The sequence below is a fragment of the Eptatretus burgeri genome, chromosome 16, assembly GCF_056783735.1.
Source record: "Eptatretus burgeri isolate ZD-2024b chromosome 16, Ebu_testis_v1, whole genome shotgun sequence".
Taxonomy (NCBI): domain Eukaryota; kingdom Metazoa; phylum Chordata; class Myxini; order Myxiniformes; family Myxinidae; genus Eptatretus; species Eptatretus burgeri.
The window spans coordinates 61,375,245-61,388,989 of NC_140976.1; the positions used below are offsets into that span (position 1 = coordinate 61,375,245).

Sequence of the window (13,745 nt, forward strand, 5' to 3'; positions counted from 1 at the left end):
ATGAGCGGCTTCAAAACATATTGTCAAGATGTGTTAACGATGTCATCAGTACCTCAATTATGACGTCATATTTCCATGAGTACAATGTTTGATTTGATCAGTATGAATTTTATTTCTCTGCAATTCTTCAGCTGATTGACATAACATTTTCACCATCGCAGCGTCTCCTCTTGCAGAATATGTTAATGATAATTATGACGTCATAGGTCACGTGGTACAGTTGCCCTCTTGGAAAAAAACTTCTCACATCTATATCTCTGAAACCACTCCATGGAAAAAAATTGAGAGCTGGCTCATTGTGGACTACTCCCCATGGGGAATAAGATATGTTAATGAAGACGTCATCAGTGCCTTCGTTATGACGCTCCAAGAATGCTCATAAAACCAATAAACTTTGCAAAAATGGTTATTTTACCAAGCTGTTGGTAAACTAGTGTACATCAGGTAAAATCAATACGTTTTGGGGAGATTAAGGGTTCCAGGCTTTAGAATAGTTTTTCATCAGGGATCTGTAGCTGAAAAGGTATGGTCTAAACTTCACTCCACCACATTTGGTACTTTTATCACAAAGTGAACGAATTTTAGCTTATGTTCTCTTGTATGAGGGTACCGAGCGATGGAGTCGGGATACATCGATGGCAAATAATTTCTCAACTATGGAAACGTTCATGAACAGTCAAAGAAGTATAAATGCCCAAAGGGCTATGAAAACAACAAGAATTTGAAGGAGAGGAAGAAATAGGAGGTAGATTGGGATTTGGTGTGCTACATTGATATTGTGTGCATGTTGTGCTGTTTGGATATTTTCAGATTCTGATTGATGTTGTCATTTGTGAAGTTTCATCTGTTAATTCAACCCCTACCCAACTATTTTCTGCTTCCAAATTGGGAATAAATTCACAAAAACATTCTCTTTTCAATGTTGTGAAGTGAGGAGCTCTGTCTGTTATGTTGTTTTGCTGTTCCTTTAACGACCCCCCCCCCAACCCCCTTCCGTTTACTCATATTCCTTCCATTACCACGCACTACCACATGGGACACGCATGCGAGAAGAACACTGCTTGAGCATCAAAAGTTCCTGGGTGAGCGGTTTGACACACAGGGACAACTGCTTGGAGAGGGAGAGGGAGAGGGAGAGGGAGAGGGAGAGGGAGAGAGAGAGAGAGAGAGAGGGAGAGGGAGAGGGAGAGGGAGAGGGAGAGGGAGAGGGAGAGGGAGAGGGAGAGGGAGAGGGAGAGGGAGAGGGAGAGGGAGAGGGAGAGGGAGAGGGAGAGGGAGAGAGACTCAATTGTGTTGGTTCAATTATATTGGCTTATCAGCAGGATTGAAACGGTCTGACTTCAGTTTTGTTTAAAAGAAATGATCTGGTTGGCCCACTTCACTGTGAAAGACAAAATGTGATCTGCTGTTTTCTCTCCAAGCAACTTGTGTGTTTAATAAGTTTTGTAATTTTGAGGAAATCCCACCCCGACCCACATAACAATGTGATCTGTTTGGCAAAAATGAAGCCGTTCATGTGGTCTTGTGGCAGTACTTGGGCTGTAGGTACAAGTACATTGAAGTATGAATCTCATGTTAATTCAACAGACTGACAGAGGCTTGAACTCAAAATCCTAAGTTCTTCAGCCAGCTACCAGACCCATGAAGCCAACACCAGGCTTGAGAGACCGCTGACTGCTGCAAATAAGGCCATCGGAATGTCCAACAGGTTGAGGAAGGAAAGCGCAAACTTTCTTTGATTCCCAAGGTCGAGGTATGTCTTGTCTATCTATATTGAACAAGACTGTTCCGGTCACACGTCTTCACTGACAGTCACGCCGCCCCAACCGTGCTTATGGAATGAAAATATTTCCACGTTCGCCGGATTAATTTGGCATGGATCAGTGTTTCAGAAAACATGATCGTGGAACATCTGCTCACAAGAATGGCCGAGCGAGACTATCAGTGATGCGCTTTAACGCAAACCCAATCTGTGCCTCCAACGAGTTAGTATGCCAATACTCTAAGTCTAAGTGCTAATGGAGCCCGCTCCTGATGACCACACAATGTTTCATCAGAACGTTAATTTATTAGGGGGAGAAAAGTGGGAAGAAGAACACAGCCGCACAGTGGTGATTACAGTCAGTAACAAAATTCAATAAGTTACACACGATGAACCATCGGAACCACGTCTGCTTAACTTGTACACCATAGCTCTTTCATTTGGGGAAACATGGGAGAGAGAAAGGAGAAGACGAGACAAAGATAGAAATCTGCTCTGCGAGCAATACCCGCAGGCGGTTTAGAGCACCAGTTTGGGTGCGCACGGACTTGTGTGCTTCCGCAGCCACATCCGTAGTGCACCAGCTCTCCAACCGTCCATGACTTCTTCCACAAATCCAAACCACAAACCACCGCAGAACCACGAAGGACCATGCAGGAACCACAAACCAGCAGGAAGGAACAATGTGACCACCAACAAAGCATGTGCTGCACATCCTTTAGCATCCTGTGGGGGTGATCACACCATCTGGACTACGCTCCCATTGGCCGATGCAGCCTGAGAGATCATGGACTATAGCACATGCCCAGTGGCTCGCAAGCCAAGAAAATTCCACATGTCGGATAGGTGATGATGGATGGCCTTGTCCACCAACAGTCATGCTGTTGTGGGCCATGCTGATTGCTTAGAATGGAAAATTACAGACAGATGTACAGACAGGGAAAGTTTAAAATTGCAGGTATACAGACAAAGACTGCAGACAGCACAAGACTTGAGATCAGACAAAAACAGTCGCTGACTTTGGGGGAATCTACTTCCTGAAACGCACTGTGTGCCAGTGGTGCCATTCATTAGTGGTGCTCTCCTCTCCGCAATCAGCAGGACACTTTTAGGGAGAAATCTTCCTCCACAAGTGATGCAAAACCTATGAGGCTTGTCTGTGCTCCATCAACAAAATGCTGAGCATCAAGCGAGGAAGCAACACGTACCACTTTGCAGTGTTTGGTATGACTCAGCCAAGGTTGGAAACAACTGATAGGACTTTGTACAAGTTGTATGTTGTCCACTTTGAGCTAGCCTGGCAGTCAACGCAGGTTATGGTGTTTGAGTTTGGAATCTCTGCCTCATTAACTATGTACTTTGACTGGTAAACCAAATAGGTTAACTCAAATTTTGAAGACGTAACTGCTGGCAGGCCATTTCCTAATGATCCGACTGAAATTACAGATCATGTTGATGATTATCTTGATACTTACAGAAATGGTGATGTTTTTCAGGGGCATTTCTCATCCCATATACCATCATGGCTGTATTTGGAGGAGTTCCTCTTTTCTACATGGAGCTTGCACTGGGCCAGTTCCATCGCACTGGGGCCATCACAGTATGGAAACGCATCTGTCCACTCTTTCAAGGTATCGCTAACATGGGGAACAGCTTGGTATTTTGAGACAAATCAATTGTTTAATTCCAAATATTGTAAAATGTGTAATTTGATTTCTTTTTTTATCATTTGCTATCGATACATCATTGATGCTTGGAAAAGAAGCAGCATGTGGGGGGATATTATATTTACAATGGCCAGTTGTGAACAGGTAGACATGGGATGAATGAACAAATCGGTGATGGTGACGATGTGTGTGTGAGGGAGGAAAGATGAGCAAGGGTATAAAATATCACAGATGGGGATCTCCCTCTATCGAGTGCAGCCTGTGGCTGCTGAGTGCATCATTGGTTGGGATGCGGCTATGCCGCTGATGCAGTGTCCCCCTTACCAGTACACTGGTACTCATTTTGCTGACCTCGGAAGGATGACAGGCTGAGTCAACCTCCTGGTGTATTAATTCAGCGGCCAACAGGGCTTGAACTCAGGACCCTAGGATCCCAAGCCACCACCCTAACCACTAAGCCAACACCAGGCTACAGATGGGGATAAAAGATGACATATGACATGACATGGTTGTGGGCTTACACCTTGAAATTCTGGAAGAAAAGGACAAGACATAAAAGGGAAAAGATTCAACAAGTTGGGCAAAGGAGGATAAAAACATAGGGATGAGCTTCAAATTTGAAGTTTAAAGACTTTGCAAGAATGGAGTTATTGTACTAATGCCTGTGTCCTTTAAGAGTTGTGAAAAGGAGAGACCTGAAAAAGCAGGGACTGTAAGATGAGATCACAGATTGTTGAAGACAGAGGTAAAATAGTCTTTCTTTGAACACAAGACCTTGTTGTTGTTTTTTCATCAACATCTGACTGATTACAATAATATTTTGAGCTTTGGAATCCTTAGCATTTCGACTGAGAGGTGGGATACAGGAGCAACAACCACAAGAGAAAACAAATGCTTTGTCAGCCATGAGAAATTCAGAAGAACCAAGAAAGAAGTATAAGACATAAGAAGTAAAAGACTGCAAAATTAGGCGTTGAAGTCAATCATCGTCAGACAGCATGACATCAGACACATCAATCTAACATTCCAGCCACAAGGCCAAAGGATTAGTGGGAAAAAAGCCCTGTTCTATCCATTGGTAGAATGGAATGCCTGGTGTTGGTTTAATGGTCAGGGTGGCGGCGTTTGGATCCTAGGGTCCTGAGTTCGAATCCCGCTCACCTATTGAATTAATACCAGGTGGGGTTAACTCGGCCTGTCATCCTTCCGAGGTCGGCAAAATGAGTGCCAGCGTGCTGGTATACTGTGTCGGAGGGGCAACCTGTCCAGGATTGTGCCCAATAGCCAAGGAGACTGCTTAAACAGCACCAACGCTCTACACAGAGTATGGTCCCAATCTCCTCCTCCTCTACCCATTGTTCGATCACCATACCAGTGAACTGCAGCCTAAACTCTGTCCTTCAAAATATTGATCCACTGCTCAATACTTGGTGCCAGTCAATCTGCAGATACTAATGGCATAACTGGAAGTTAATAGGTTACACTTATTTGCAGCAGATATTCTTTCAGTAGTCCAGGCTTTGTGGAAAAATGAACTCTTGTAATGGGAAATGAAATGGTAAGATGAGAAAAAAAAAAACCTTCCAATTTCACAAGGAGAGGCTCCACAAGAGGCAGATACTGATCTCTACCCAAATATCAGCAGAACAGCCCTTATATTAGTGTTGCTTATGATGCCTCTCTCAAATGCTACAGCAGAAAAGTCTCTCAGTGCTTTGCACAGGATAAATAACTATAGATGTGGACCACAGCCAAACAAGAGCATGTGAGTGGCTTGGCCATGATGCATATTCATCAGGACTTCCAAAAAGATGGAGGCAGTGTACTGAGCAAATTTGCTGTAGATGACCAAAAGAACTCCGACAAAGTATTAACGCCCAAAATGGGAACTTCTAGCTTCCCATAGTGGTTGGCATACCTGGACCAATGTTCTATTTATTCAATCCATTATGGAACAGAATGCTCTGCAATGAATACCAGCCCATCAGCTCGCCTTCAAGGCAGATTGGAGATATGGTCCACAGAAGACAAGTTGTAAAATAAAATTAGGTCTAGAAGCTCTTGGGGTTGTACTTAATCAAGTTGTTGACCAGAAGAATACACTAGGGAAGGGGAGGTTCGACGGGTGATTATTTTGGAGGGACAAAGAGTCCTCAGGAGGACGAAAGTCTGAGTCTTTAAGTCCTTGGTCCTTCCACTCTTGCTGTACGAATATAAGACTTGCACTCAACTCGAGAGACTGAGACAGAAACTTAAATCCTTCCGTACCAGGTCTCTTCAGAGAATCCTTGGCTATCGCTGGTCAGATGTGTCCAACGAGCGGTTGCTGAGAGAGACTCAAATGAGATTTGTTTCCTGCATAGTCCGTGAGTGTCAGCTGCGGCTGTATGGACACGTGGCTCGTTTTCCTGATGCTGATCCTGCTCACCAGATTCTCTCAGCGAGGGAGCCTCATGAGTGGAGGAGGCCAACCATACGTCTTGTTGTTGCAGCAGGCTGATCGGCATCTCAAGGAGATGGGGATGGACCAGGCATCTGTCTGGGGGATGACCAAATTTAGGCCCCTGGAGTACCAGCAGAAAGTGTACACAGTTTTCTGATTGTGCACTTGTCTGTGCCGGCTGTGGTTTGAATTATGTTGCAAGGATGACTCTGTTCGTGTAGTATGCCTGGCTGGCCTTTTGGCACAGTTCAACGAAATTGTCTAATTTAACCATAACATTGTTATCTTGCACGCATGAAGCAAAAGGTGGTATTGAAGCAATTGGTTCACTTTGTCTGTCTGTCTATCGACAGATGTCAGGCGATGATCGAGGAAAACTTAATTTCAATTGAATTTCATATTTTGAACACCGTAGAACATTAATTGAACATGAACCTGCAGTTTATCAGAACTTTGGCTCTGATTTTGGTAAATCGTACGGAATCTTATCCTGATCACGTGTGCACAGAGAGTGAGGTTTTTTTTTTTTACTCTGTCTGCCTGTCCGGCAGTCAAAAATAATGGAAAATCATTCCAACAGGAAACTTGCTACTAAAGGACACAAACCACAGGCATGGAGAATGAATGGAACATGTTAGATAAGGTCAGGTCAGGTATGGGATGGGAGCATGCGACGGAGCAGCGAGTCGCCGCGTCCACTTTCTGCTGGTACTCCAGAGGCCTCCATCTGGCCATCTCCCAGGCAGATGCCAAACCCATCCCCATTTCCTTGAGATGCCGATCAACCTGCTGCAACCACTCTACCCACACGGTCGGCCCGTTGGCCTCCTCTACCCATGAGGCTCTCTCACTGAGAATCTACTGAGCAGGATCAACATCTGGAACACAAGCCACATGTCCATACAGCCACAGCTGATGCTCCCCGGCTATAGAGGTAGGAAATCTCATCTTAGCCTCTCTCAGCAAATGCTCATGAGACACAAAGTCTGACCAGTGATAGCCAAGGATTCTCCAAAGAGACCTGGTACCGGTGGAGTTAAGTCTCCATCTCAGATCCTTGGTCACTGTCCAAGTCTCACATCCTGGAAGTAAGACTGGAAGCACCAAGAACTTAAAGACGAGGACTTTCATCCATCTGCATAGGTACCGACAGTGCCACACCCCCATGATCCAGTGAATCCATGACTCCGCAAGCCCGATCCAAACATCTATCAACCTCCAACTTACAACCTGTGGAGACAGGAATATCACTGCCAGGGTAAGTGAATCTTTCTGTGACGTCAGAATCCTCGCCACAACTAGAAACAGTCAAGATAGTAGCATCCAAGATGTCATTGACAGCTTGGATCTTAGTTTTCACCCAGGAAATCCATGATGCCAACGGCTCCAACTCTTCCTTCAGTGCCTGGAGAGTCCCCATAAGGATATCCAGAATCTCCAAAAAGATGACTGCATCATCCACGAAATCCAGGTCGAGAATCTTGACATTCCCAAATGATGCATCGCAGCTTGATCTCTCTGACAACCTCGCCAGAATCCAGTCAATACAAGGGCTGAAAAGTGTGGGGGCCAGTACACACCCCTGAAAAACTCCAGTAACAACTGGAAAAAAGTCAGAGCTGGAACCACCACCCCTCACAGCACTCTCAGAACCAGAGTACCGTCCAGATATCAGATTGATCAGTTTTGGGGGCAAACCACAAAGATCGAGAATCCTCCAGAGGACATCCCGATTCACAGAATTGACTGCTTTGCAGAGATCAACAAAGGCTGCGAGCAGCCCCTGTTGAAACTCTTGCCTGCTTTTGGTTTTGACCGAAGAGCAAGGATACGGTCAATCGTTCACCTCTTTGGTGTAAAGCCCAACTACTCTGGGTGGTGAGGACGATGGTCGTGAACCCGATCAATAATTATCTGAACAAAGACCTTGCCCGGCACTGAGAGCAGCATCACTCCTCGGTAGTTGTTGCAGTCCTGGCGATCACCCTTCCCTTTCCAGAGAGGGACAACAAGGCCCCTCTTCCATTCAGTTGGGATGATGCCTGTGCTCAAAACAGAGCACAGAACTGAATGCAATGACATGAGTACAGCACTTCCACCAGTCTTGCGAAGTTCAGCTTGGATGCCACAGATCCCAGGAGCTTTACCCCATTTCTGTTCAACTGGGTCACCGCAGCCTATGTTTCCACAAACAAAGGCAGTTCACAGTTGATTGGAGTGTCAGCAATATAGATAGTAACACCCCTGACATTAAATTGAACAGCTAGTGGGTCAGCCTTGTGCAGCCACTCAAAGCAAACGGGCCAGAGGGCCTTCAACTTCAGACTCCTTTATCAAGAGCTCACCACTCTCTGGTCTAACTGCAGTACACCAAGAAACAGGCTTCGAGGAACGCAATGCATGAATTCCTCTGGAAGAAGGGCAAGAATCACATGACCGCAGGTGATGCTGTACCCCTGAACAGAATTCTCGCACACAGGCCTCCTTGTCCACCCTCAGCGAACGTACAGTTTTATGTCTCACCTCCCTGAACAGCTTGGCCATCAAGCCTGGCCCTGTAACTATGGTCAATGGCATCCATTGTCCCTTGGGAGGCAAAGTTCTTCACCTGATGGTGGGTTCCAAGCCAACCACCGGCAGCATCAAGGATGGTAGTCTTGAAGGCACTCCACAACTCTTCAGGATTCCCCAAAACATCCAGAACCCCCCAAATCCCCACTCAGCCTGTTCGCAAATTCCTCAGCTACCTTCTCATCCTTGAGCTTGCTAACATCGAGCTAGGCAGGGATGGTGCCATTCTCCTGGATTTCAGCTGCAACTTTAGAGTTGCAACAACAAGCCTGTGGTAGTTATTGAGGAAGTGAGCACTCTAGTAGACCCTGTGGTTCTGGAGCATCCTCCAGTGACCATCAACGAGCACATGGTCAATTTTGCTACACCACCAGCGTTGAAATACCAAGTCCAGCGATGAGTTTGTGGGCACTGAAATCAGGAACCAGCCACACTAAGTCCACGACTTCTTGCAAAGTCAAGGAACTTAGTGCGATTCAGGTTCACAGTTCCAGACCCATGGAGACCAACACATGCCTCGTAACCATCCCTATCAGTGCCAATCCATGAATTGAAATCCCCCAAGAGTAGAAGAGTATCTCGTCTGGGGCACTAATCAACCACAGACTCGAGAGTGGCATAGAATTCCTTTCACAGCGAGATCACTCACCTCAGTCGGAGCATAAACAGAGACCAAGGAAATGACACCCAAGGAGTGACGAATCCTCAGTCTCATCATACGCCCATTGACTGGTGTTACCTCAATTATCATTGGAGTCAGCTTGTTGGAGACAGCTACAGCAACTCCTTGGGAATGGTAACCATCAGAGCGATCAGACCAGTAGTAGGTGTAACCACCCACCATGATCTCACCACTTTCTGGTCTCTGAACCTCAAAGAGTGCTGCAATACTGATGTTCAAAAACTGGAATCAGATGATAGCAGAGGCAGGTGATCATCCTCTCTTGGAGTGAAGACATTCCAGTCAGCCACCCGAAGGGACCGCCTCAGGTAAATCCGAGGAGACCGCCGTCTGGTGGATGACACCTCAGCACCACCCCTTCACCCACCACCACACTCTCACCCATGAAGGTTACCATGTGCTTTTCCTCCTATCATCAAAGAATGAAAGTCCTGAAGGCTTTCCCGAATCCCGTCATCAGGTGAGCTGTCCTGCGAAGGGCAGCTGCACAGGAGGTGCATGGGGTGGGTTTTCAGTTTTCTTTGCGTTTTTAGGAATGAAGTGATTTACAGTGGAGGAGAAGGAGGAGAGGAGATTGGGACCATACTCTGTGCAGAGCGTTGGTGCTGCATAAGCAGTCTTCTTGGCTATTGGGCACAATCCTGGACGGGTCGCCACTCCGACACAGGATACCAGCATGCTGGCACTCATTTTGCCGACCTCGGAAGGATGACAGGTCGAGTTAACCCCACCTGGTATTAATTCAACAGTGAGCAGGATTTGAACTCAGGACCCTTGGATCCAAAGCCCACCAACCTCACCATTAAGGCAACACCAGGCATTTACAGTGGCCGGAGTGCAAATCCTGCCACCAACCTCCTATGAAGGTGTACTCAACTGCAGGATTTCCGCAGACACAGTTGGGCACCAGATATGGATGGCCGTTGGCTCAACAGGAGCTCCTCCACCCTTTGACATATTTTGTTACCCTCACCGTAGGATTCAGATAGGGTATTGCATTTGGGTCCGTTTGTTTGTCCACACAGAACATTCATGTTTTTCTCCGCAACCGCTTGTCGGATTGAGAAGAAATTTTCACCATTGGTGTGACTACTCATGTCGAATGGTTTAATGATAATTATGACGTCATAGGTCACGTGTTATGGCAGCCATATTGGAAAAACGGAAAAACTTTGGCCCTTTATCTCTGAAACGGCACCAAGGAATAAATTGAAACTTGCCACATAGCAAGTACTCCTCGTGGGGCATGAGTATGCTTTTTATGAGATCAAATGTGTCATCGTTATGATGTTATCATTGCATATGTAGAACACCACATCCAATCAGTATGAAAATTTTTGAGGGTCATCCATATTGGATTTGCCCTCAAACCTATAAAAATACACCACTCAAAGTCCTGGCAAGAGTTTGCAATCTCTGATTGCTCTTTTTCTTGTTTTTAATCCTGCTGGGTGTCCATATCCATACACCCTCCTCAAGAGGAAACATGTTCGGGGAGATGGTTTAGTCGCCGCCATCCCGACCATGAAACAAGTTAGTGCAGGTTTATATGGTACCTGTAGCAAGTCAGATCTGATCTGGCCTGACCTGACAATAAAATGTTCGATAAGGTGATGTAAAAGATGCATCAATGCGTGAATGGCGGTAAACTTCTGAATTGAATTATATTGAATTAAATTATATTTAATTTCAATTGAATTATATACTTGAACACTGTACAACAATTCGCCTTCTTGTCAGTTTCACAGACCTCCAGTTTATCAATAATTGGACAAAATGTTATGCCATTTTACATCATCTCGACCAATAAAATTTGCTGCTTGCGCTCTCCGGCGAGAGAACGTCGACATTCAAACAAAATGGCGGCTCATAGGGAATATCGATTGTGCTCTGAAAAGCAAAGCAAGAATTGAAAAGACCCTTCCCGTGTCCTTTTTTCACCCCAAGACTGCATGGGGCAAGGTGTTCTATGAACACTCTAGTTTTTGTCTAATTTATCCGCAAGTTAATTTTGCAACGTGAATGTGCAAACTTTGCAGCGCCGAGCTTCGTCGGAAAAAAACAAACACCCTCTTTTGTCCCGATGAAGGGTTAACATCCGAAACGTCGGCTTCTCTTTGTTCCCATAGCAGTAAACGTTCCTCAATGAACGTCATGTTGATTTGATCCATTGTTGTACCTGTCTGCCGATGCAGATCGACACTCGCCTTCACCAGCAAGACTAATTCTTCACTCTCCCATTCATTCCTGTTTGAGGGAAAAATGATTTAATTCTCCCTGAAATTCTCTTCCTGTGTTCCTCAAGGAAAAGTTTTCTCTTGATTATCAACTTTGTGGTGATCATTGTCTTATTCACCAGTATTTGTTTGCATGGTTTACTCAAGGGTAGGGGTCGACATGGTACATCAGCTCGATTTGTTGAATGGTATTTTGGTTTTTTCCGACTTCCTGTTATTTTGGATGTTATTTTTGACTCAACAATGGTGGGATACATTGTATCTTATAAAGAAGATAAGAGTGATTTCCTTGAAGGTTTCTTGTTCTTCTGACAATGTGCTCTTCTTTCCAAGCTCACTTCCATCACTACCAATGGTTAATTTCCTACTGCTCATCAAATTTCCTTTATAAATATCACATGTGAGAGTCATTTACATTTCAAATATTTTGCTCAATTTCTCAAATTCCGGTATATACAAAATATATCCTGCTATGTCACTTCGGCAAACCTGTTTTAACGACCCTTGACTGTTATTTGTAGACAACATTGATGATATCGTTGAAATGAAAAGTAATTCTATGTATCAAACAACAATGCAACACAATTTGTATGCACATTCATACATATCCCCTAAATCCAATATAAACCATTTCAGGACAAAACCATTCGAAATATACCTCTTCGAAAATATATAATTTGGTATTTTACATCCACAAGCGAATGCGAATGGGACAAGTTGTTTACGGCCTCTTTGATGAACACTTCTCCAAAATTCTGCACATGCACATCATGTGCCCGGTTAAAGGACGTCTGGAAACCACGATCCATATTGCCATTAAACAATTTAATTTGACCTTGTTCATTAGCCTACAAACATATCATACTCTTTAAATTCACAGGTTGCGCTCCGTTAGGCTTCCCGCACTCACAAACACACACCAAAGTGGATTGTTTTTCCACAGGGTTCTCGGGCAATATCCTGGAGCAAAGAGAAAAATCTGCTTCAAATTTATTGGTTGAAACCAACTTTATGACAATTTCATTTTTGCCTTTTCGACAAAAATCTCAATGCAATGAAATCTTCCTTCAGAAAAAAAAGATTTCACAAGACATTTTATATATTCTTCTTCTTTAAGAACGTCTGAATGAAAAAAAAAATCGAAAGTATTAGAAATTAACTATATATTAGTCCAAATTTAATGGTAATAAAACCTGTTTTCCTGTTTATGGAGGGGAGCGCAAGCTTCGGCCTGAGAAAGGAAGAGGAGATTGTGTTGCAGAGGATGGAGATGTGGATGCAGAGATGGATGGATGGGGATCTCTCTGAGGGAAAGGAAGAAAGCTATCAGGAGGTGAACAGGAATAAGACACCAGAGGCATGTCTGCATTGGTTGAGGGGAAGAGTGGGATGTTTCTCATAAAGAACAAGGAGAAAGAGAAAGTGTTTCATTTTTGTTCTTTTGTATGCAAAATGGTGGTCCTGGACGAGTAAGGGAGAAAGAGGACAAAACAGCAACATACTGTGACAGTGGGGAAACAGATGGGCAAAACAAGCAAAGGTATGAGAGAATAATACAGCAAGTAAGAGGGCTGGGTGTGTAGAATTAACGGAGGTATAACAAATTTGGGGTAGGAATGAGGTATATGCCTGGTGTTGGCATAATTGCCTTAATGGTTAGGGTGATGGGTTTGGGATCCTAGGATCCTGAGTTCAAATCCCACTTGGCTGTTGAATTAATACCAGGTGGGGTTGACTGCCTGTCATCCTTCGGAGGTCGGCAAAATGAGTGCCAGCTTGCTGGTATCCTGTGTCGGAGTGGCGACCCGTCCAGGATTGTGCCCAACAGTCAAGGAGACTGCTTAGGCAGCACCAACGCTCTGCACCGAGTATGGTCCCAACAGGTGGTAGGAATGAGGTATGACAAGATGGTAGTGCACAACAAATTTGAAGCATTGGAGAAAAGAGCCTCTGGAAGGCAGTTCCACAAAAGGGAAAAAAATATGAACAAAAGCGTCAAAAGCATGGCAGTGGTTTGTAAGGATGGATTTTATGAGTTTAACGTTGGAACTTGGAAGAACGTGTGCATCCTCGAACTGTGAATGGTCAGAGGGCTAAGAGCAGAAGGAGAAAGTTCAGAAGAGAGGTGTTGAAAGAACACAGGCCACCAACCTGTCTGCAAAGTTTTTCATCTTCTCCATTACATGCATTGCAGTCTCGAAATCAGTTGGCTAGACGCACTACCATTTCACAAAGTTGCAAAAATAAACAGCATCTCGAGCACATCGCATTAAATTGACCAAAATGACATTCTTCCTGAAGTGCATACCTGGTGGGATGCCAATATCATGAAGCACATTCTTTATTAATAAATATGTTTCGGCCAATTGGTTATTCTAGCTGT

The 13,745-nt window shown here is 44.6% G+C and overlaps 1 protein-coding gene across 1 annotated transcript in view; it reads left to right on the forward strand.

The window, feature by feature from the left end:
• The window catches only part of SLC6A4 (solute carrier family 6 member 4), a 122,551-nt gene that overhangs the window by 16,550 nt on the left and 92,256 nt on the right, over nucleotides 1–13,745 (forward strand). Inside the window, exon 2 of the mRNA XM_085858903.1 lies at nucleotides 3,259–3,393. Within this exon, the coding sequence (XP_085715029.1) occupies nucleotides 3,259–3,393 (135 nt within the window). The remainder of the gene's footprint in view (nucleotides 1–3,258; nucleotides 3,394–13,745) is intronic.